The 25,343-nt window shown below is 42.5% G+C and overlaps 1 protein-coding gene across 2 annotated transcripts in view; it reads left to right on the top strand.

Annotated features, from left to right (window-relative positions):
* The first annotated feature begins 7,779 nt into the window (after window positions 1-7,779).
* Window positions 7,780-25,343, top strand: part of LOC139478721 (3',5'-cyclic-AMP phosphodiesterase 4C-like) — a 392,248-nt gene continuing 374,684 nt past the window's right edge. The window contains exon 1 of one of the 2 annotated variants that reach the window (XM_071261316.1): window positions 7,780-8,503. In XM_071261316.1, coding sequence (XP_071117417.1) covers window positions 8,415-8,503 — 89 coding nt within the window. In that variant the 5' untranslated portion in view covers window positions 7,780-8,414. The remainder of the gene's footprint in view (window positions 8,504-25,343) is intronic. The other variant, XM_071261317.1, reaches the window with a different exon arrangement.

Genomic DNA, 25,343 nt, shown 5'->3' with positions numbered 1-25,343 from the left:
TGAGGCACCTTGACCTGGGCCCCTAAGGGCTGCACTGGGTCTCTCAGTGAGTTGAGGCACCTTGACCTGGGCCCCTAAGGGCTGCACTTGGTCTCTCAGTGAGTTGAGGCACCTTGACCTTGGCCCCTAAGGGCTGCACTGGGTCTCTCTGCTCAGTGAGTTGAGGCACCTTGACCTGGGCCCCTAAGGGCTGCACTTGGTCTCTCTGCTCAGTGAGTTGAGGCACCTTGACCTGGATCCCTAAGGGCTGCACTGGATCTCTCAGTGAGTTGAGGCACCTAGACCTGGGCCCCTAAGGGCTGCACTGGGTCTCTCAGTGAGTTTAGGCACCTTGACCTGGGCCCCTAAGGGCTGCACTTGGTCTCTCAGTGAGTTTAGGCACCTTGACCTGGGCCCCTAAGGGCTGCACTGGGTCTCTCAGTGAGTTGAGGCACCTTGACCTTGGCCCCTAAGGGCTGCACTGGGTCTCTCAGTGAGTTGAGGCACCTTGACCCGGCCCCCTAAGGGCTGCACTTGGTCTCTCAGTGAGTTGAGGCACCTTGACCTTGGCCCCTAAGGGCTGCACTTGGTCTCTCAGTGAGTTGAGGCACCTTGACCTTGGCCCCTAAGGGCTGCACTTGGTCTCTCAGTGAGTTGAGGCACCTTGACCTGGACCCCTAAGGGCTGCATTGGATCTCTCAGTGAGTTGAGGCACCTTGACCCGGCCCCCTAAGGGCTGCACTGGATCTCTCAGTGAGTTGAGGCACCTTGACCTGGATCCCTAAGGGCTGCACTGGATCTCTCAGTGAGTTGAGGCACCTTGACCTGCGTCTCCTCACCTCCATCATTGCCAGAAGTTCTTCCTTCATCATGTTGAGTACCTCTGAGTGAGCAGGCAGGGAATGGTTGATGTGACAAGGCAGGTTCTGATACCTGGCTTGGAGGAAGGTAAAGGCTCATTAGAGATGGTAATGAAATAATTTCCTGTGGAAATATGAGGCAGCAGATGTTAATGTCACACAAACCTTAGCTTATTACCATGCATTGGTTGTTAAATTCCAAACATTCTGGTGACAAGGTTACAGAGATATGTAGCATTTAGCACATGTCTTCCCTTGGAACACTGGTAGTCTTGGCGACCGTTCTGGAATAACAAATTTTGGATTATGTTGTGAATTATTACCATGAGTTATACCCATACCTAATGTAATCCACTGTGGAAGGTTGTCCCTGTTATGTGAGGTGATGTGAAATAGGGTTTAACGTCGCGTCCAAGATTATTGTACTTATATTGTGACGTGTGTGCATCTGTGCGCACTTGCGTGCTTGGCTGCTTGTATTAGTCCGGACTGATGCCGATTTATAGTGCCCCATGAATACATGAATACCCCACTCAGACACAGTATACTGACTCCAAGCCGACCAGTCCTTGTTTTAGCCCCTTAATGCCGAGCACCAGGCAGGGTAACAACAAGTATCATCTTTTAACGTCTTTTGGTATGCCAAAGCCTGGGCAGTACCTGTTGTGAATGTTATCCACCATTATTAGATTGATTGTGAATATTACATCAGTTCTATGATGTCCAGTGTAGATGTTATGTCACCCTTTGGGGCCCTGGGTTAGAATAGGTTGATAGCCTTAACTTACTTGTCATATGTGGATTGCTGCTCATGCTATCAACCACTGGTTTCCCTGTAATATTTACAGACTGGCATGATATATACTGAACAACAAAAGTTCCTGTGACATTGAATCAGATTTAATGCAAATTTATGTGTGTTTTTTAACCAAATCTGAACCAATTTCGGTTTGCAACAGATAAAAGACTCCTGTAAGTGTTCAAATGGTTTACTTTGCCATACTGACTTCAGAAAATGCATGATTTCATAAATACATGAACATGCCAAAATGACAATTTACAAATCAATAGAGTGTGTGTCCACGGCTCTGGTTGCGATGCAAGCAAAACATCTTCGTCTCATGGAATGGACCAGGCGTTGCACAAAGTCCTGTGGGATATCTGTCCATATCTGCTGGAGCATGTTTCGAAGTTCCTGGAGTGTCTGTGGAACACGTGGTTGACGACAAAGGCGCCGATTCATCTCATCCCACATGTGCTCGATTGGTGAGAGATCAGGGGAGCGAGCCGGCCAGGGGATGACATTCATGTTGCTTTGTTGAAGAGAATCCTGAACAAGTCGAGCAATATGAGGCCGGGCGTTGTCATGTTGAAAGGTAATGCCTGGACCATGACATTGCAAAAAAAGGTAGAACAACAGGGCCGATGATCTCGTCGCGGTAGCGCTGTCCATTGAGATTTCCCTCTACCACTATCAAAAGGGGTCCTCTGTCTTGCTGTAATCCCACCTCATACTATTATGCTGCCGGCCTAGAACTGATCTTCTTCCATGACACAATGATTGACGTAACGGTCACCTCGACGTTGGTAAACTCAAATCTGTCCATAGCTGTGGCTGAGGTGAAAACGAGATTTCGTAGGTGTGTTGTTCGAATCGAGTTTTCTTGTTGATTATTGGTTACACGTGGCCTACTACTCCAAGGATGGTCTCTGACTGCATTCGTCTGTTACCAACTTTGCCACAAACACCTAATGGTGTTTCTGTGGACGTTAAATTGTCTTGCAACATCACGTTAACTCAATCCTGTTTCAAGTATACCAATGGCTCGCAGACGCTCAATTTTCGGACAGGCGTGGCATTTCGTAATGTTGAATAATTGCGTAATTTTGTTGTGTTTCTGAGTGGTTGTTGTCAGCACGATGCTGAACATTGCATATGGAATCCCGTTAATGCACATGATTTTATACCCATTCTTGGGCAGTGAAATGCATGGGGCTTGCATAAAAGTCAACTTTTGCATGGAATGCATGCTTTTCTGTAGCAGTTGTGTTTTTGTGACTTGATTCCATACATGTACTACAATATTGAAAACCAAACTCTATTGGTGTCACAGGAACTTTTGTTGTTGAGTATAGATGAAATACTGATGATGGTGGAGTTACACTCACTCACTCACTCACTCACTCACTCACTCACTCACTCACTCACTCACTTACTCACTCACTCAAACATAACGTCCGATGTGATACTGATGCACCTACAGGAATATAAAGCTGATCTGTGGTTCTTCCTGTATTTCTGAGATGCTGCCATAGAAACCTGGAGACACATTTGTAGGACTTCAGGTGATAAATAATCTGAACCTCTGTCTCATTCATCAACCAGAACGAGAAAATATCTTGATTGCAGGAAAGTGATGCAGTTTGAAAAGTGATGAAACAGCACTGTGTGTAGGACATTTTATTTTGATGGAACAGATCCATTTGTAAGATAATCTTGGAAAATATTAAGTACAGCAGAGCAGTCATGGCCTACCACAAGGGTACATTCTACTTTAATAGATTGATGCTGCAGAGGGATAGCATCCTGAAACCTGCTCACGCTATTGGCAATCACACAGAATTTACATACTCAATAATACCACATACACAGTAATGTACACGGTATTACTACCAGCACTGCTTCACTGGGCATTCAATCAAAAGTGTTTTTGTACAGAAACTTGAATCAATGGGCTGACACCTGCCTTGACCAGGCTACTCAACCGGAACATTAATTGGAGGTTATATCTCCCAAAATAACTCCCTGAAGTACAAGGCCTCTGAAGAATTAAATGGGAAGCAGTTTGGATCATTTCAAGGCTCATGTTTTACTAACAGAATCTCTCACATGGCAGTTGTGGGAATATTTCAAGTTTCACGCTTTGCTTACAGAATCTAATGGCAGTTGAGGGTATATTTCAAGTTTCACGTTTTTACTTTAACAATCTCTCACATGGCAGTTGGGGGAATATTTCAAGTTTCACGCTTTTCTTTAAGAATCTCTCACATGGCAGTTGTGGAAATATTTCAAGTTTCATGCTTTTTAGAATCTCTCTGGCAGTTGCCTGGCTATGACAGTTTAGTGCTAAGCATTGTGACAAAAGAAAGTGAATAATGATCGTTTATGTGACAGACAGCAATGTTCCAGCTACAGGCGTCTGTCAGTAATCCAGTCTGGACCAGACAAACAAGTGATTGATGGCATGAACACTGATGAGAGTATGAGGACATACAATCAGTCCGGTCACACATTGGGACCCCCCGATCCCCTTTTAACTCCTTCAACAACCACGGGGCTCCTGTTGGACCCTGAGTCCCCACCGGGTAAGCATAGATCCCCAAACCATTAATTTGTCAGACTTACACTTTACAAGACTTTGAGACAAGCTTACCAAGTTTACAATGGGTTTATTTCCTTTCTTCCAGACAGAAAATAGCTGAGAGATTTTTAAAAGAAGAAAAAATATGTGATTGAACTTTAGGAGCTCAGGAGCTCAGCCATACTTTAGGTAGGAAAGCTTTCCTTGTCTCAGACATATTTAGGATTAGCTGATGTCACTTAGTTGAGAGTTTCACTTTGTGATTGCTTGACAGATCACAGCACTTGTTTGATGCATTACTTCTCAAGCTATGTTTATCATCAATAATTTTGTCTCATGATGCATCTAAGTTCATTATATTTGGTTTCATATTCATTTACTAATTTACTGATTTCTTTACAAAAACTGTTTATTGAAATTCTTATTCACTTTTTCCATCAGATTTCATTACAAAAGCCTCATACTTAATCAATACTCAGGTCTTCAAGTACATGAAAAACCAGAGAAGCAGATAGAGAGGATTTAATTTTGTCTCACTCACTCACTCACTCACTCTACCCTCACTCTTTACCTTCACTCACTCTACCCTCACTTCTCCCTTCACTCACTCACTCACTCACTCACTCACTCACTCACTCACTCACTCTGCCCTCACTCCCTCCTTTCACTCACTCCACCCTCACTCCCTCCCTTCACTCACTCACTCACTCACTCACTCTCAACCACTCGCTCACTCACTCAACCACTCACTCACTCAACCACTCACTCAACCACTCACTCACTCACTCACTCACTCACTCACTCACTCACTCACTCACTCACTCACTCACTCTACCCTCACTCCCTCCCTTCACTCACTCTACCCTCACTCCCTCCCTTCACTCACTCACTCACTCATTCACTCACTCACTCACTCACTCAACCACTCGCTCACTCACTCAACCACTCACTCACTCAACCACTCACTCACTCACTCTACCCTCACTCCATCCCTTCACTCACTCACTCACTCACTCACTCACTCACTCTATCACCCTCCTGTATAGAGTCTTCTTTGTCTCTTTGTTGGTTCCCTGATCGGCTGGTTCTCCTGCTGGTGCCAGCTGATATCCTGTGATTGTCCTCTCTGTGTAGAAACTGATGTCCAGGCTAATCCCCCCCCCCCAGCTCCCACGACTCCCCTGCCCTTGTGCCATGTGAAAAACTGTCAGAATCGAACATCAAAGGTCATATCTTCAAGAAAAAAATCCTTACATACGGAAAATGACATTTGTTCTATTTCAAAGACCCTTTCTTTTTCTAAATGGCCAGAATTGTGTGGCAACATGCTGGTATTTTTTTGTTCCTCCTGTGCTGGACTCTTTCATTTGGACTCCTCTGACCTTTCAGATGCAAATTGAAGATGGAACCTCATGGTCCGAATACCTAATCATACCCTCTATAGCTTAGTGATAAAAGGTAACTTTTTATAATGGGTGGTCAGGCTTGTTGATGATGCATATAATTTTCACCCGAACACCCACCCAAGAACCCAAGAGCCCATCCACCAACCCACCCGCCCGCCTGCCCACTCACTCAACTTCTCATCCACTCACTCAACCACCCACTCACTCACTCAACCACTCACTCTACCACTTACACAACCACTCACTCACTCACTCACTCACTCACTCACTCACTCACTCACTCACTCACAGAACACTATCTTCAATTAGTGACAATTTACGTTTGTTCCCCTCGCTATGCTGCTGGAGTATTACACACATGTTGGTGTACATCTTGTGTACACACATTAGCATGGCTGAAGCCTCCCCCAGCCTCCCCCAGCCTCCCCCAGCCCCCAAGCCTCCCCCAGCCTCCCCCAAGCCTTCCCAAGCCTCCCCAAGCCTCCCCCAAGACTCCGCCAGCCTCCCCCTTCATCAGGCCCAGAGTCCCTCAATGTTGACTCGTGGATCTCTCGGGCTAACAGATAGGTAACGACACTGATGAGGATAAAGTTGAGAAGAACAAGCAGTGAGGAATTGTGGGTGATTGATGATGTGTGTGAGCCTGAAGGAGGAAGGTCTACCCCGGTCCACTCAAGTCGAGAGGCGACTGCTGTTTTACCTGCGTGCTAATGCAATAGTTCCCTGTCAGGTGTTTCCCCACCAGTTTACCTTATATTACCTTGATTTACCTTGATTTGTACACTGTTTAGTGTTTACATTGTATAGGGTCCATCGTCATTGTTTTGTGAATGGATAAGTTTTAGGAATGTCACACCCTGAGCCAAGCTTCCTGTATCATATTTGAAAGGGACTTATGATGGGATGGCAGCTTTGATGTTGGATGTTTTCCTGAACTGTGATCACATCACATGTGACAGTAAACTGATTTATTTCACAATTCATTAGAAAAAAGATTATTAAAATGAAAAAAGACAGTACAGCTGTTTTACCAGATATTGTAAAAAACTCTTTAGGCCATTGAAAAATGCTTTAAACATAGGAAACATGAAACAATGAAAGTCAGTTGGAAGACATGTTGCACTGTGACATCAGTTGTAGACAGCGATATTTTCACAGATATACCGTCTTGCCAGTTAGCGTTTGTTGAGTGCTAACAATGAAATTCAGTGTTGCACTATGACGTCAATTATAGACAATGATATTTTCACAGATAGTACAATCATACTAGTTGACAGGGGCTACATGCTAAGTTGATAAGCTCAGGAGATATGCAAGTTGAAGCTGCACCAGGCAAGGTGTATTAGTACAGCTTTGCTACCTGTGCACAGGTGTTATTCTTCAGCCAGACGACTGTCAACAGGTAAATTACCTGATGTAAGGTCACCTGAACTTGAAAATATGTTCATACACTTGGCAGTTTTTTTTTCCTCATATGATATGTTGTTCCTTGACGGTATCAGAAAGATCTACCTTTAACGAGAATTACCTGTGTTTACCTGAACCTGTAACAAGTGTTACCTGTCGGCCTCAGGTATACCTGGCAAGCTATTGTGTTTGCTCGAGTCGTGTGTGATGAACGTCACACGGTGGTAGTCTGGTGCTGTGTATCAAAGACTGTTTAAGAAACACTTCCCATCGTTCAGTGATCAATGAATGGGAATATTCACTGTTTACAGGTTTGGTGTCAATGCATAGTGTTTTATGAGTGAATGATACTGCTGTAACTTAGCTGTCTGCTAGTGTTCAGATTTGTGTATGGAATGCACTCGCCCCCTCTGCAGTCATTCAACCACAGCAAGTTCAAGCAGTGTTGTTATTATATTCGCTGACCTGTTGCCCTGACCTCTATAGTATTACCTGCCTACCCTAAAACAATCTGTATTAGCACTCCTGGTTTGGTCAGGGAGCCAGTGTGTCACAGAGTGAGTCTATCACAAACCCTCTCATACATACACGTGACCCCAGAACATAAACACAGCCGACTGCATGGGTCCCAGTGTTACAGTCAATACCGACCTAGCGTAGTACTATGCATTCCTTCAATGCTGTGAGTGCCATCCCTGCCGTTGAGGCTGAGAATCTGGTGGAGGATTTGCCGTCACTCACCGGCTGCCCACGAGGGACGGAGGAGTGGTAGGAGAATCTGTGGATGCAGGAGCTACCCAATACCAGTCTCTTGTTCGCAACTCGCTGACTCGATAGTGGATTAGATGGCCTGTGCTGATGTGGATGTAGTGTAGTGGAGTCGTCGGTCGTGGATACCTCAACATAAAGTGCTGTCATCGTTGGGAGACTGGCACACCTGTTCCTCATTAACCTGCTGTTTGTATGTGGATCTTTACAGTGTTTGTGCATACTACCAAACTCTGTGCTTATTTTGATTGATCGGCAGATATACACATCAGCTACTGCTAAGCTACACTGTATAGTGATGTAATGTGAAGTGTAAAATACAAGTCGAGCTTAGTGTGTTAACAGTGAAACGTGATAGATGTTACATTAACATTTTCTATGGTTGTGATATTTGCAAGTCTTTCCATACTTTATGCATAATAACAAATAGTAGTCTAGCTCCGTGTATATGCAAGTGACAATTGTGTTTATGTCAGTTGAGATTAGTCTGAAGAACGATAAATCGTTATAGCTCTATTCATTCATAACCTGAAGACCGTGGTTGTGTTAATTGATTAACACCTGATCACCAAGGTAGTGTCAAGTTTGAAGGATATTTGGGATTATATTGTGTGGAGGAACTTCGTATCACCATGCAGGGAGAGATAGGGAGCATCCAAGACCTTCATTTACAACAACTGCAGCGTCTCCGGAATCGGCGCCACACCTTAGCCAATGTTCGGTGAGTACCATGATACTTATGAAAAAGCTGTTTGAACCCCAATATTCATCACTAATACATATGATAAATAGTTGATACACAGTTATTTACAAACATCTAACTCGGCATTTTAGTGGATGATACTGTTTTGCTTAATTAGCAAACTCCATTCCTCAGGCTGACACATTCGTTGACAAGATATGGTTACAGAGTGACACATTATATTTTTAATCTAAGACTTTCTTGATGATGTTGGAGATGAAGCTTAGTTGTTTCTGAAAATGGAGGCAAAATCCATGAATAAAATATGCCTTTATTGGCAAGTCTGATTCGGTTAATCAGGATGTCTTTCCTAATCAAATGAATTTCTCTAAAAAATTGTGTTTTCAGACAAAACAAATTAATGTAGTCGAGCAGGCGATATTGGTTTCTCAGGGAAAGGAAAATGTATTTTTTGAGTATGTGGAGTTGAGGTGGAGTTATGCATCATATGCATGACGGGCTTCAGCCTCTATGGTAGATGAATGTTTTTGTTATGGTTGGCAACTTTGTATTGATGTGGGGATCAATTTGTACATAAATTCCTATAATGTCATGCCCAACATAATCCAGCTTCGTTGTGAAATAGGACTTAACTGGTTAATAATGTTCTTCGTTAAGTAATAACCAGTATTACTAACAAGTTAATGCAATTTGTATGTTGCAGTTATGGAAATTTATTCTTCTTGTTTTGGCAGATTTTTTTGCGAAAAATGTCATTGTCAGTTGGGTATAATAAAGAAGACATTTCAGATTAATTAAGACTAAGTGAAGCTTGTCTTATTAACCTGCTGTAACATATGTTGTCTTGCAGTTTAACCTATTGTTTGCAAAATTTGTTTTGTTTGAAGTACAGTAAACTACGTATTTAACATACACGCATATAACAAACTGATGGATAAAACGAACTGGCTTTTTGGTGTCAGCCATTTGCTGTATATATGCTGAAAATAAACTATGGTTATAACAAACTAAAATTAGTGGTCCCTTTATAACCGTAGTTTACTGTAAGTTTTCAGTGGGGGTATCATTTCTTTAGAGGCATGGAACATGTAAACATTCTTCTTTTTTAAATCCCCTGTTGTGTATGTAGGGATGTGTAATTACACAGAGACCTAACACTTACTTTTTTACTAAAACTTGTGACAGCGGCTGCTGATTATAACCGATAGAGCAGGACTGTCATCACTGATTTCCAGAGATCCATTCATATAATTTTTTTATTACTTATTTGAACTATTTACAGCCCTGGAATCTGTTTCAGCAGATATTCGAAACTGCTTATTCTCTTATGTGGCCACTGGCCACTGAGCCTTATAATGTCAATAGATTAAAAATAACAAGGGCCATTGTCCAGCGCTGCAGAATTCCTCCTACGCCAAAGTTATTACACACTAAGCAGATTACAGGGTTATATCACGCGGGGCCATACAGGCCGCAGGTCCTATCATGCTTTATTGCTAATTCATTGTGTCAGCATTAGGAAATATCAATATACTCTCACTACAGTTTCTCAAACAAATTAAAGGGCAGGACCACGACTGTTAAGGAATCTTATTCAAGAATAATCCTCCTCCCCCCCCCCCCCACAAACACTTGTGTGTAGTTGCATTACTGCTGAGGTATTCTTGACAATCCAACCGATCCGAGAGCGGAATTTCCGAGGTTTGATCCCTGTCTGTGTCATATGAAAAGATGTTAAAAGATGGTACTTGTTGTTACCCTGCCTGGCACTCAGCATTAGGGGGCTTAAACAAGGACTGGTCGTCTTGGAGTTAGTATAGTGTGTCTGAGTGGGGTATTCATGTTAACAGCGGCATGGTATCTCGCTATACAAGAGCAATAATCTTGGACCCAACATTTAGCCCCATTCCACCTGGCCTCTGGACAATCCCTGTGTATTGAAGAATGTATGAATGCTGGGCTGTAGAACTGACGATTAATCTGTTAACTCCTTGCTGTTTGATCATCATATCAACAAATAAAATGACATTTGTGAGTGGTAAAATAAATAATATTGTGCCAAGCTCTTAGGATCAATCTCAGTGAAGTGGTAGCCTCTACTTACAGTAACAGCTGGATGGCAGCGCTTCAATATGTTGAATATAAACGTCATATCAAAATGGTCACATATATTATGTGTCTTTTTTTACAATTGTTTAAAGTTTTTCCTTTTTGTCATTATTATTTACAGTCTATATGAATACAAAGCCTTGATGCCATGCTATTTCCTTTTATGATATCGTTTCCTTTATGTTAATCAGTTCTATCTATATTCTGTTATGTCACCAGTTTATGCAACAATCATCATGATTGAAATACTACATTTTATGCCATGGTTTATCAAATTTTTCTCAATCTATTATTTGGCTGTCATAAATCTATCACATATATATAGGTACATGTAGATATTCAATACAGAGAAAGTTGATATTGAATTTACAGTGAATAAATATGTTTGTTGTTGAAATATAAAAATGTCTCGAGTAACAGACTGTGCCTTGTGAATGTCAGTGTGTGTGACCTATAAATTAAACACTTCAATGTACGCAGGGAGCATGTGGAAGGTGTGTGGAGATATGTAATGTTTATGATCCGTTACCAGGTACAGCCATCATGTTTCTAATACACACATGGGGATCGAGTGCTCCATAAATATTACATGAAACTGGCCGAGCAGTATGAGGAAAAAGATGGCTGTAAATATATGTACATAAACATATACTTTGTTCATTTTAAAATTCATTTTGGGTATTTTTCTTTGATTTTAGGTTTATCTTCAGTTGTTCAAGTGAGTTAGTGAGTTGGGTTTAACGCCGCTTTTAACAGTATTCCAGTTTTATCACAGCGTGTCAGCTAAATATGGGAGGAAAACCTGAAGTGATGCAGGTCTTAGACGTTTAAACCAATGAGTTCATGTATGGGGTTGACAAACCTAGAAACACAATGAGGGCAATTGTTGGTTTTTGTGTACCAAAGGGATGCAAATCTGCACAACAAATTATGGTGGCTTAAATGTCTAGATCACCCCTGCTCCAAGTTATTCAAAATGCAGCGTTCTAATGATATTAGGTACTTAAGTGTTGAAAGGTGCAAGTTCAGTTTTGCATTAATGGAGAAATAATTTCATCTCCGTGCTAAATGTTTAAAGATAGTTCATTACCTGTTAATCCATTCTCAATTACTGACACAACCGAGCCTTATGTCACCTAATGGTGTGTTAAATTCCACTGTATTCAACACAGCAATATCTGGTCTGGTTCTTTACAAAGGACACAATGAGTGTATGCCATACTGTGATGAGGTGGAGTTAAAATCATGTGAAATGGGAATCTGTTTTTTTTTCATCTGACAGTATTGAATGCCATACCAGCATGTTCATGCAAAGTTGAATGCCATATGAGCATGTCGATACAAAGCTGAATGCCATATAATTTGTTTTGTTTGTATGGTGTTTAACGCCGCACTCAGCATTATTCCAGCTATATGACGGCAGTTAATGCCATATCAGCATGTACATACAGTGTTGAATGCCATATCAGCATGTACATACAGTGTTGAATGACATATCAGCATGTACATACAGTGTTGAATGCCATATCAGCATGTACATACAGTGTTAAATGCCATATCAGCATGTACATACAGTGTTGAATGCCATATCGGCATGTACATACAGTGTTGAATGCCATATCAGCATGTACATACAGTGTTAAATGCCATATCGGCATGTACATACAGTGTTGAATGCCATATCAGCATGTACACACAGTGTTGAATGCCATATCGGCATGTACATACAGTGTTGAATGCCATATCAGCATGTACATACAGTGTTGAATGCCATATCGGCATGTACATACAGTGTTGAATGCCATATCAGCATGTACATACAATGTTGAATACCGTCAGTAACAGCCATTTTGGATTTTCCAACACCCACCTCACTTACTTCACGTGAGGTGAGGTGAGGTGAAATGGGGTTTAACGTCGCGTCCAAGATTATTGCACTTATATAGCGACGTGCATGTACGTGTGTGTGTTTGTGTGGCTGCTTGTACTAGTCCGGACTGATTCTGATTTATAGTGCTAGCCCACTGAGATACCATGCCGCAGTTTAACATGAATATCCCACTCAGACACAGTATACTGACTCCGAGCCGACCAGTCCTTGTTTTAGCCCCTTAATGCCGAGCGCCAGACAGGGTAACAACAAGTACCATCTTTTAACGTCTTTTGGTATGACGTGGCCCGGGATCGAACCCCGGACCTTCCGCTCTCTCTCCGGGCGGATGCTCTACCACAAGACCACGGAGGCGGTCTTACTTCACACGAAACATATGGTACAGAAGTTTGTCATTCAAAACTGTTTTGTGTTATTATGTCATCAATTGTAATGTAATTCTCAACTAAACCACGTTCGTGACTATATTAATAAAAATTATAGAAAAAAAGCTCACAATCGAGGACAGTGATTTACAAATAGCAATGTCATAGAACATAATATAGTATGACGTCACAAACAAAATTTTCCTATTGTTAAAGTTTGTGTTTACAATAAAGCGTTGTATCGGAAACATGTACTGGTCCTGTCATTTATACAAGTTGTAAATGTCGACTTTTCATTTTGACATGTGCGACAAAGATACCTGAAAGTGTCAACTTTTCGGCATAATAAATTTGTTATGGTGTCTTTAGTTGCTATGTATGGAGTCATATTAGGTTAGTTGTTGTGCTCGGCTCACGCCTTACTCACACCTTGCCTAATATGTTTCTGCTAACCTAATATGACGCCGTATATGGCAACTAAAGACATCCTAGATCAAGGTACATCTAGGGCCGAATGTCATATTGACATGTACAAATAATGCTGTATTGAAACCTGTGTCACATGTAACAAATAACAGTTTAATACCATATATGACTGATTGATATCTGTCTCCATCTCTATTAACTAATCAATGAAATATTTACACAAGATATGACTGATTGATTATAAATCCATCAATAGTTGCCAGCATTGGGCCATGAATTATGACTCTGGTAACAAGACACAAATAGAGTCTGTCTCTTAATGCTATGATCAGCTTACTTTGTGGGTGTATTGATCTCCATGAACTGTTTCATATTTGCCCCGAAAGAACTGTTTGTATCACCGACTCTGGCTTAATGATGCATGGATGCGAGGGCGTGGGGTTAGCCTTGTGCTTAAAGCTTTCACACTGAAGACCCGGGTTTGATTCCCCACATGGGTATAATGTGTGAAGCCCATTTCTGGTGTCCCCCGTCCGTGATGTTGCTGGAATGTTGCTGAAAGCAGTGTACAATCATGGTCACCTTCAGGTGTGGAGAAGGTTGTGGGTATTGGTGCTGATGCTGCACTTTACAGGTGTTGAATGATGAAGGGACGTTGTGTGCATGTATTGATCATGTCACCTGTCACTGTACACTTTACAGGTGTTGAATGATGAAGGGACCTCTGTGTGCATGTATTGATCATGTTGCCTGTCACTGTACACTTTACAGGTGTTGAATGATGAAGGGACCTCTGTGTGCATGTATTGATCATGTCACCTGTCACTGTACACTTTACAGGTGTTGAATGATGAAGGGACCTCTGTGTGCATGTATTGATCATGTCACCTGTCACTGTACACTTTACAGGTGTTGAATGATGAAGGGACCTTGTGTGCATGTATTGATCAAGTCATCTGTCACTGTACACTTTACAGGTGTTGAATGATGAAGGGACCTTGTGTGCATATATTGATCATGTTGCCTGTCACTGTACACTTTACAGGTGTTGAATGATGAAGGGACCTTGTGTGCATGTATTGATCATGTTGCCTGTCACTGTACACTTTACAGGTGTTGAATGATGAAGGGACCTTGTGTGCATGTATTGATCATGTTGCCTGTCACTGTACACTTTACAGGTGTTGAATGATGAAGGGACCTTGTGTGCATATATTGATCATGTTGCCTGTCACTGTACACTTTACAGGTGTTAAATGATGAAGGGACCTTGTGTGCATGTATTGATCAAGTCATCTGTCACTGTACACTTTACAGGTGTTGAATGATGAAGGGACCTTGTGTGCATGTATTGATCATGTTGCCTGTCACTGTACACTTTACAGGTGTTGAATGATGAAGGGACCTTGTGTGCATGTATTGATCATGTCACCTGTCACTGTACACTTTACAACTCAAGGCAACAATCAGGGAGAGGCAACAACATTTCTCATCACTTGTAAAAGAATGCTGCCATGTGACTGGTCAGCTCTTGGCTTGTGTACACCTCTACAGGTCGACACCCTGGCCTGTACAGATGTCTGGACACCAGGTGTTTAGTGTGACTTGCCACCGCACAACCCACCCTGTTTGTGCTTCCAGTTACCATAGACCACCTTCATGGTCTAGTGTTCGAGCATCCGCCCGGAGAGCGCAAAATCGAGGGTTCGATCCCCGGATGCGTCATACCAAAAGTCTTTAAAAAATGATACTTTTGTTACCATGCCTGGCGCTCGGCATTAAGGGGCTAAAACAAGGCCTGGTCGTCTTGGAGTCAGTATACTGTGTCTGAGTGGGGTATTCATGTTAAACTGCAGCATGGTATCTCAGTGGGCTAGTACTATAAAATCGGAGTTAGGCCAGACTAGTACAAGCAGCCACACGCACACCTGAATGCACGTAACTCTCACTCACTCACTCACTCACTCACTCACTCACTCACTCACTCAGATATGTTTTGATGGAAAGTAAATAAAACCAATCTGATACAATAGTTGCATCACTTTGTCATTATTCCCACATTAATCCGACACGCTGTGAGATACAAGAAACATTGTTCAAAGCAGCGTTGAACTAAACTCTCTCAGTTTGAAGTTTTATTGTTGAATATTCCTGTGACAGAGAGGAGATTCAATGTCTCCAAGGCCCTGTGTCTCAGATCTGGCAATGGTGTTCAGGCGGAGTGCATTGTGGTTATAAGAAGGTGGCCCTGCATGTCACACTGTTCCATATTTCTGCCATTAGTCTGTTGCCATGCTCCAGTTGGTCAGCCCAGTGTCCCAGTGTTATAGATCGTATTAACTGGAGCAGTAGGAGACATAGGATTATATGTACTGACATAGGTCTTTATGGTGGAGCTTTGTTGAGGGAGGCAACAATGTTTGTCATTGTAACATTAGGGATTACCTTTTTGAAATTCTGGGGGACATGGGATTTTATTGAAGAAACTCAATTGTTCTATAAAATACTGTAAAAATTATTTGGCCTCTTTGTTTGTTTGTTGTGTAAATGCTCACTGGACATGTGCGAAAGAAATGTGTTGTGGCAACTCAAATTGTTCCACTCTTCCGTTTTTTTGTATCACGCATGTATTTTTGTATGAAGCAGTGACAGAAGTAATAGCGTATCTCTTGAAGCAGTGACAGAAGTAATAGTGTATCGCTTGAAGCAGTGACAGAAGTAATAGCATTTCTCTTGAAGCAGTGACAGAAGTAATAGTGTGTGTCTTGAAGCAGTGACAGAAGTAATAGTGTGTCTCTTGAAGCATTGACAGAAGTAATAGTGTGTCTCTTGAAGCAGTGACAGAAGTAATAGCTTATCTCTTGAAGCAGTGACAGAAGTAATAGTGTGTCTCTTGAAGCAGTGACAGAAGTAATTGTGTGTCTCTTGAAGCAGTGACAGAAGTAATAGTGTGTCTCTTGAAGCAGTGATAGTGTGTCTCTTGAAGCAGTGACAGAAGTAATAGTGTGTCTCTTGAAGCAGTGACAGAAGTAATAGTGTGTCTCTTGAAGCAGTGACAGAAGTAATAGTGTGTCTCTTGAAGCAGTGACAGAAGTGATAGTGTATCTCTTGAAGCAGTGACAGGAGTAATAGTGTGTCTCTTGAAGCAGTGACAGAAGTAATAGTGAATCTCTTGAAGCAGTGACAGAAGTAATAGTGTGTGTCTTGAAGCAGTGACAGAAGTAATAGCGTATCTCTTGAAGCAGTGACAGAAGTAATAGTGTATCTCTTGAAGCAGTGACAGAAGTAATAGCATATCTCTTGAAGCAGTGACAGAAGTAATAGTGTGTCTCTTGAAGCAGTGACAGAAGTAATAATGTGTCTCTTGAAGCAGTGACAGAAGTAATAGTGTGTCTCTTGAAGCAGTGACAGAAGTAATAGTGTGTGTCTTGCAAGACTTCCAGGCACACCCACCTCCTTCAAGATTGACTGATCAGTCCCTGAAGCAGTGTTAGCAATTGTGCTGGGTGTAAAGTATAACAGTGTCAGGAATAATGTTCTCTTTCTCTCTCTCTCTCTTTGACTCTTTCTCTCTCTCTCTCTCTCTCTCTCTCTCTCTCTCTCTCTTTCTCTCTCTCTCCATCTCTCTCTCTCTTTCTCGCACTCTCTCTCTCTTTCTCTCTCTCTCTCATTCTCTCTCTCCTCTCTCTCTCCATCTCTCTCTCTCTCTCTCTCTCTCTCTCTCTCTCATATTAATGATTGTGCTGAAGTCAACCATTATACATACACACACTAGAATGAATGCTGAGGCCCAGTCAGTGAAAGAATGTGTCCAGGTGATGAGGCAACACCATGGCGCTCTATATCTACACTGTTGTCATGTGTTCATTGATTGAAGGTAGACTGTGTGTCCGGGCTCTGTCTGTCTTCTCATGGCATCCTCATCATGCACCAGTGACGAGCTGTCTAGTTTTAGTGAAGTAATTAGCCAGTATAACAGACTAAACTCGCCTTGGTCTCACCTTGACTCTGAGGAGAGCAGGTGGAATGTAGAACTGTTGGCAAAGAGTTATTGCAAGGCTCCATGTTGAGGCCAGCTATAGTCCAACTATAGTCCAGCACTGAGGGTTGCAGTGGGTGGCTGAATGGTAAGAGTGTTAGCCTGTCATGTAGACTGCATGGATCAACTCCCCTTGAAAGTACAGGTTGTGACGTCCTCTGACATATTGGGTCTGCAGCATTTCCTTTGGGAGTTTTGGGAACAGTAGACCTCCAGTACCCCATTCTTGTCCAATGAGCTGACTTGCAACATGATGGGAATTGATGTCATCCCTCCGGGCAGATTCTTGCTCATGCTTTCAGTCACTGCTTTGCCTGGTCCAGACTTTATTTACGGGCCACAGTGACACGCCTGGAGTATTGCTGAAAGCTGAGTGTTCCCAGTCCTCTCTCACTGTAATCTATAGTAGTTCCTGTCAGTTCAGTGATACACTATGTTGTTCAGTGATACACTATGTAGTTCAGTGATACACTATGTAGTTCAGGGATACACTATGTTGATCAGTGATACACTATGTAGTTCAGTGATACACAATGTTGTTCAGTGATACACTATGTAGTTCAGGGATACACTATGTAGTTCAGTGATACACTATGTAGTTCAGGGATACACTATGTAGTTCAGGGATACACTATGTAGTTCAGGGATACACTATGTAGTTCAGGGATACACTATGTAGTTTAGTGATACACTATGTAGTTCAGTGATACACTATGTAGTTCAGGGATACACTATGTAGTTCAGGGATACACTATGTAGTTCAGGGATACACTATGTAGTTCAGGGATACACTATGCAGTTCAGGGATACACTATGTAGTTCAATTATACAACTTTAATTCAATGATACTTTGCTCAAGTCAGTGGTACTATATGCAAGTCAGTGATACTGTATGCAAGTCTGTGATACTATATGAAATACATTGATGCGAATTGAATTCAGTGGTATGTGCAAGTCTGTGAGTGGAGATCCTAATGTAGGCTACAATGTTTGATTGCATGTAATGAACATCAAGAAGTGGAGATGATTTATTCATTCTGGAATTGATTTATTGTTTGTAAGCTTTCATTGAGTCCCTTTGATCCAAGTGATGTTGGGATGGTTCTCCACACAGTGTGTAATGTGCCAGTACTGGTGTAGTGCATTTGCTGCCATAGAGAACCTCACCCTGTCTGTCCATATCCCCTGTATCACCACGGGTCTATGAGAGCTTTACAACTCTTAGGCTGGCAAAGGCGTTTCCAACTTTTGTTGACAAATATTGACATATTTGATATCAAAAGAATCAAACGGTATGATTCCATCTATAACCCCAAATCATTCTTTCAACTTCTTCTGTTTATTAGTTTACAGTAATAACCAGTGTGTTCAGTGCACAGCTGACCAGCTTCAGTGGCAGAAAGATTAGTGATGTTGTTTGATTGTGAGCGAGGGACGCTTCAGAATATGCACGTGTACAGAGGCCTCAGTCTCACTCCAGGAACTGATGATGTGTCGTGGTGCACATCACACCAGGAACTGATGATGTGTCGTGTTGCAAATCACACCAGGGACTGATGATGTGTCGTGGTGCACATCACACCAGGAACAGATGATGTGTCGTGGTGCACATCACACCAGGGACTGATGATGTGTTGTGGTGCACATCACACCAGGAACTGATGATGTGTCGTGTTGCAAATCACACCAGGAACTGATGATGTGTCGTGGTACACATCACACCAGGAACTGATGATGTGTCGTGGTGCACATCACACCAGGGACTGATGATGTGTCTTGGTGCACATCACACCAGGGACTGATGATGTGTCGTGGTGCACATCACACCAGGAACTGATGATGTGTCGTGGTGCACATCACACCAGGAACTGATGATGTGTCGTGGTGCACATCACACCAGGGACTGATGATGTGTCTTGGTGCACATCACACCAGGGACTGATGATGTGTCGTGGTGCACATCACACCAGGAACTGATGATGTGTCGTGGTGCACATCACACCAGGAACTGATGATGTGTCGTGGTGCACATCACACCAGGGACTGATGATGTGTCGTGGTGCACATCACACCAGGGACTGATGATGTGTCGTGGTGCACATCACACCAGGGACTGATGATGTGTCGTGGTGCACATCACACCAGGGACTGATGATGTGTCTTGGTGCACATCACACCAGGGACTGATGATGTGTCGTGGTGCACATCACACCAGCCAGGGACTGATGATGTGTCGTGGTGCACATCACACCAGGAACTGATGATGTGTCATGAAATGCACATCACACCAGGGACTGATGATGTGTCGTGAAATGCGCATCACACCATCATTCTGTGAGGATTCTGTTTATATATGAGTGTGCTTCGATTGGTCATACCACATTTAGGAGTGCAATAAAAATCTAGTGAAAGAATGATGTCCATGAGTGTCATCAGAAGCTCTGGTGTGAAGTAAGACAGGATTCGCTCACGGACATAAACTTTAGCTGAAGGAATGGCACAGTTATGAGAAATAAACAGGGTATTACTGACACACTGTTCAGCGGTGTTACACTATTTAGGTGTTTCCCAACTCTGTTCCATGTTTTGTTGCTGTGTGGTGGAACTGTTACAGACGTAGGACGAATATGTTGTGAGATGGGAGCACAGAGGTTGACCCCATCACTGACACTCTGTTCAAGGCATCTTGAAGCCAACCTCACTCACGTCAGTAGTCTGTCACACAGACCCTGACACACATATATCCAATACAGCCCATGCATGTCTATAATAAGGAAGAGAATTTATGGATGTCAACTTCTTATTATGAGGAACACAACGTTTTGGAGTATATACTTACTCCTTCATCAGTCTATAATTTTTGGCAAGTCTAGATTACTGCAGTATCAGGATGAATAAAGTCTCTGGGCTCCTTTTTATTATATTTGTATTAAGATAATTTAACAACTGTTTTTTTTCTGTAAGATAAGTTAATTTCAGAGACAAGGTGTCTAGGCCATCAGGAATGAAGGTCTTTACCCACATCGGGAATCAAACCTATCACTGCTTGGTCATGAGTCAACCTTACAGTGAGAATTGACTACACAATTAATGACAATATGTCTGAATTTATGGCTACAGCAAGTAGACCCTGTACTCTACACAAGTTTTCTCTGTGTACTGTGAAATGAAGCGTGGACAGGGGAAAGATCACTTGTCAGAACAGTGGTTAGGTTTTTCTTCCGGCCTATTCAGCTGTTGAGAGGAATGTTCCCTTTGTTCCACAAGGCTGCTTGTCATTCTTGAGAAGGTAATGTGCATGACCTTGCCTTGCTAGGTGTGTGTAGTCCCATTACCTGACTGTGTCCACACAAGTTAGTTAGATTTGATTACTAGGTAGTAGTTGAAGCTTGTTATTCAGTCAATACTTGGAATATATAGAGTGAAGACCTCTGATCTTGTTGGAATGAGAGTGAGTGAGTGAGTGGGTGAATGGGTTGTGGATGGGTAGATGAGTGAGTGGGTGAGTGGGAGGATGGATGAGTGAGTGGGTGGGTGAGTTAATGGGAGGATAGGTGAGTGAGTTGGTGTGTGGGTGGGTGGGTGGGTGAGTTAAAGGGAGGATAGGTGAGTGAGTTGGTGTGTGGGGGTGGGTGGGTGAGTTAAAGGGTGTATGAGTGAGTGGATGGGTAGATGAGTGAGTGGGTGAGTGGGAGGATGGATGAGTGAGTGGGTGGGTGAGTTAATGGGAGGATAGGTGAGTGAGTTGGTATGTGGGGGTGGGTGGGTGAGTTAAAGGGTGTATGAGTGAGTGGATGGGAGGATGAGTGAGTGGGTGGGTGAGTGGGAGAATGGATGAGTGAGTGGGTGGTTGAGTTAATGGGAGGATAGGTGAGTGAGTTGGTATGTGGGGGTGGGTGGGTGAGTTAAAGGGTGTATGAGTGAGTGGATGGGAGGATGAGTGAGTGGGTGGGTGAGTGGGAGAATGGATGAGTGAGTGGGTGGGTGAGTTAATGGGAGGATAGGTGAGTGAGTTGGTGTGTGGGTGGGTGGGTGGGTGAGTTAATGGGTGTATGAGTGAGTGGATGGGTGAGTGAGTGAGTGAGTGGGAGAATGGATGAGTGAGTGGGTGGGTGAGTTAATGGGAGGATAGGTGAGTGAGTTGGTGTGTGGGTGGGTGGGTGGGTGAGTTAATGGGTGTATGAGTGAGTGGATAGGAGGATGGGTGAGTGAGTGAGTGAGTAGGTGGAATAGGTCTCAGATCAGATATCATGTCTGACTTGGGGAACAGTGCACAAATCACCACAGCAGTTGGACACATGGTAACAGCTGCAACTCTCTGACCAACAGCAAACAAGGCAATCATACCTGCATTATAAGCTCCGGCCTAACAGATTGTTGACAATCACCTCATTATGTTAAAGAGCAGCTTTGGATCTATTGTTGGGGCTGTCTATGGATAAGTGATCCCATCAAAAACAGATTTACAATGACTTGTCCACAGCTACTGCAACCTGCACAGGTCACACCTTCAAACACCATCAGGCCACTTACATTGACATGTGTGCCCTTCCGCTTAAACTTGTTCCAGTTAGAAGCAGATAAACTTTATCATTTAACTGTCAGTAACTATGCCATGACCATACATACATATTTGTAACACTGTGGCTTGAGTGAAGTATTTTGGTGATAACATGTCTGCGTTGATCACCTTGTTTTGGTGGGGGAGGGGTTGGGGGGAGGGGGGTTGTATTTGTGGGAGCTGGATAGGGATAATCAACAAGGCTCTACACAAGGCATCAACAGATATGGCACTGACTGTCGTTTAGAGCAGCTAAGAGAACCACTTGAAGTCAAGATGTCAATCTTTCAGCTTCTCAAGTATTTGTTACAAGAAGATTTTGTCACCAGGCCTGAATAGTCTTGATATTGGATGCGATAGCATAGTAAGGTGAATTTGGGGGAAAATGTCACCTGTTGACAAAAATGCAGAAATGAACTTTGATCTGTATAAACTTATTATATGAGTGTTATTAGAAATATCCTGGAGAGGAGATTGAGGCATTTGTTTTTCTTTACCTGAGGAAGGATGTGATGACCCAGCTGCTTGGGGCATGGGAACATTTACTGGAATCTGTCATAACACTAGAAAGACCAATTTAATAGAGCTTGAGGTTGAACAGGTGTGAGAGGGAGGAGAGAGGGCATTGTAATATGAAGATCGATTCCTGTGTCACGGTGGTTGTGGGCACAGATACCACATGAAACCACTTCCCGACAAGAGTCAGTTGGCTCCCACTGGCTCCCATTACAGTCCTCAGTTTTAGTTGTAAGTTAGGACGAGGGTTTGCTAGCCAAACCATTTCAGCTAGTTTGTCCTGAGAAAATCCAAATGATTTGGAGAAAATCCGTAAATTTTCATGAGCTTGTCTCATGTTGAAAATGGCAGATGGGTCATGTGACCAAATAAACAAGAGTCTGTTCTACATTTGTTTTTATTTAGTTCATTACTTTCTGTACATTTTTGTATACAGTCAAACACTTGATCTTCTCGAGTTACCAATGACGATCCGGGGTAGAATTGGTCTTCAGCAACCCATGCTTGTCGTAAGAGGTGGTCAGGCTCACTAACTTGTTTGATGCATGCCATCATATCCAAATTGCATTTATCGATGCTCATGATGTCAATCACTGGATTGTCTGGTCCAGACTTTATTATTTACAGATTGCTCTCATATAGCTGGAATATTGCTGATCTTGGCATAGACCATAAACAAACATTACTAAGCAAGTATCGATATGAAGAAAAAGGCTGACATTATTCTTTTAATCGTTTGTTTGAGTCTTTTTGTTTGTTGTTTAATGCTTCATGCAGTACTATACCAGCTGCATGACGGCTGTGTGTAAATATCGAGTCGGGACACTGAATATTGATCCACCCAATTGGGATACAATGACATGCAATCAACCGAGTCGCCAAGTCTGACCTCCCAAACCATTTAGGCATGTCTTACAGAAGGCAGAGGTTGCTGGAGCCTTCTGTTGCTACGTGGAATCCCATTGGGTTATTAGGGTTGGTTGGCTGGTTGGTTTGTTGTTTAAAGCCGCACTCAGCAATATTCCAGCTACATGACGGCGGTCTGTAAATAATCGCGTATGGACCAGACAATCCAGTGATTAATATCATGAGCATCGATCCATGCAATTGGGATCGATTACATGTTTCAACCAAGTCAGCGAGCCTGACCCCCCGATCTCATAGTCGCCTTTTATGACAAGCATAGTCACCTTTTACAGCAAGCATGGGTTGCTGAAGACCTATTCTACCCCAGAATCTTCATGGGTTGGGTTTTTAGGGAGCTGATTAAGGGTGGGACATGCACCTGGTTCGTGTCTGCTTCGTGTCTGCTTCATGTCCCGTGACACATTCTGAAAGAGTACCCACAGGTCTCTTTGATTTGTATCAGCTCAAATGAAACTATTTAACAGTAAATAAATAAATTGCAAGTGGTACTGTGGCATTTGATTGGTTAATGAAGCATTTTGTGTTTATGTTTCCATAAACCGAATAACAAATAGGCCACGACCACTAATGGAGTTCTGTTTCTGGTTGACCAATAATATAATGGGTTGTATCGTAATTGTGCTGAACAACATCATGGATTTCATGTCATTATTCCCCATTTTTTTGTATGTTAATGAATAAATAAGCAGTCTATGAAGCTATTATTGCTGAAATATTTATTTATGAGGATTGCCTTCAATATGTTTTGGCATTTATGGGACTTGAAACGTGAAAACGTCTGCTTACACTTTACGTGCATTTACACAGTATGCACACTGATTTAGTTATGTTTATACCGCCATAAACGGAAAAGTATGGTAGTCCATTCTTAGATGTTATTGTTTCATCATGTCTGTCAGTATTATCTGATGATAACTATGAAATATAAAGTTGTTGTCAATGTATTGCAGTCAGACCATAGACAAGTTCAATCAATGGTTACGTATACACAAGGGATATGTTCTGAAAGCTGGAATAGGGAAATATCTAATAAACAGTGTAAAGCGACTGTTTCGGGGACATCCTGACACCATATATCAACCAAACTTCCTGTACAGCCGTATTCCCCATATCAACATTCCAGCTTGTAAACATTTTTGTTTTGACTTTCCACGTATTTTAAATGGTTAAAGGCGATATTTCTTACACAGTAACAACAAACAAATGTTTGCTACGTGTTTAGTTTGGGTGCCATTGTTGTCCTGTCAAGGATTATGTGGTGTAAGCTGTCTTGGTACAGCTCCAGTGCCCCAGCGTTGAGTGAGACAGATCACCGTCTGGTTGGCTGGTAACAATGGAGGTGCTTACTGGGGCACACCAGTTCCTGGTGCAATACCTGCTGACCTCCACAGTGACTGCAGAGTTATGTCCCTTTGTCATGGCAGGAACTGATATGTCTGCCCACATCATACTTGTGTAGGTTTCATGAAACACAAACGTCATCCTCACTGTTACCATCCTCACCATCATCAACAACATTAACATCAAAATCAACGTCATCAACTTCAACAAGATCATAAGTACCAACATCCTCATCTTGTCCATTCTTTGCATCAACATGCTCATTATGTCAACGTCCTTCTCATGTCAATGTCCTCCTCATGTCAAAGTCCTTCTCATGTCAACGTCCTCCCCATGTCAACGTCCTCCCCATGTCAACGTCCTCCTCATGTAAACGTCCTCCTCATGTCAATGTCCTCCTCAAGTCAACGTCCTCCTCATGTCAACGTCCTCTTCATGTCAAGGTCCTCCTCATGTCAGTGTCACATCTCATCAACATATTCATCATCATTATCCTCTCTGCATCATCATCATCATCATCATCATGATCATCATCCCCACCATAAACCATCATAATCAAAACCATCATCGTCATCATTGTTATCGTCGCCATCATTATCATCATCATCATCATCACTGACTGCAGCAGTGTAGGCAGTGAAGTGGTAGGGTTAACCAATGATGGTGGTCATGTATCATGACAT

Source organism: Haliotis cracherodii, unplaced genomic scaffold (assembly GCF_022045235.1).
Source record: "Haliotis cracherodii isolate W230 unplaced genomic scaffold, xgHalCrac1.p SCAF_4, whole genome shotgun sequence".
NCBI lineage: Eukaryota > Metazoa > Mollusca > Gastropoda > Lepetellida > Haliotidae > Haliotis > Haliotis cracherodii.
Note: the sequence above shows the minus strand (reverse complement) of the source record. Positions and strands in the feature narration are given on the sequence as shown.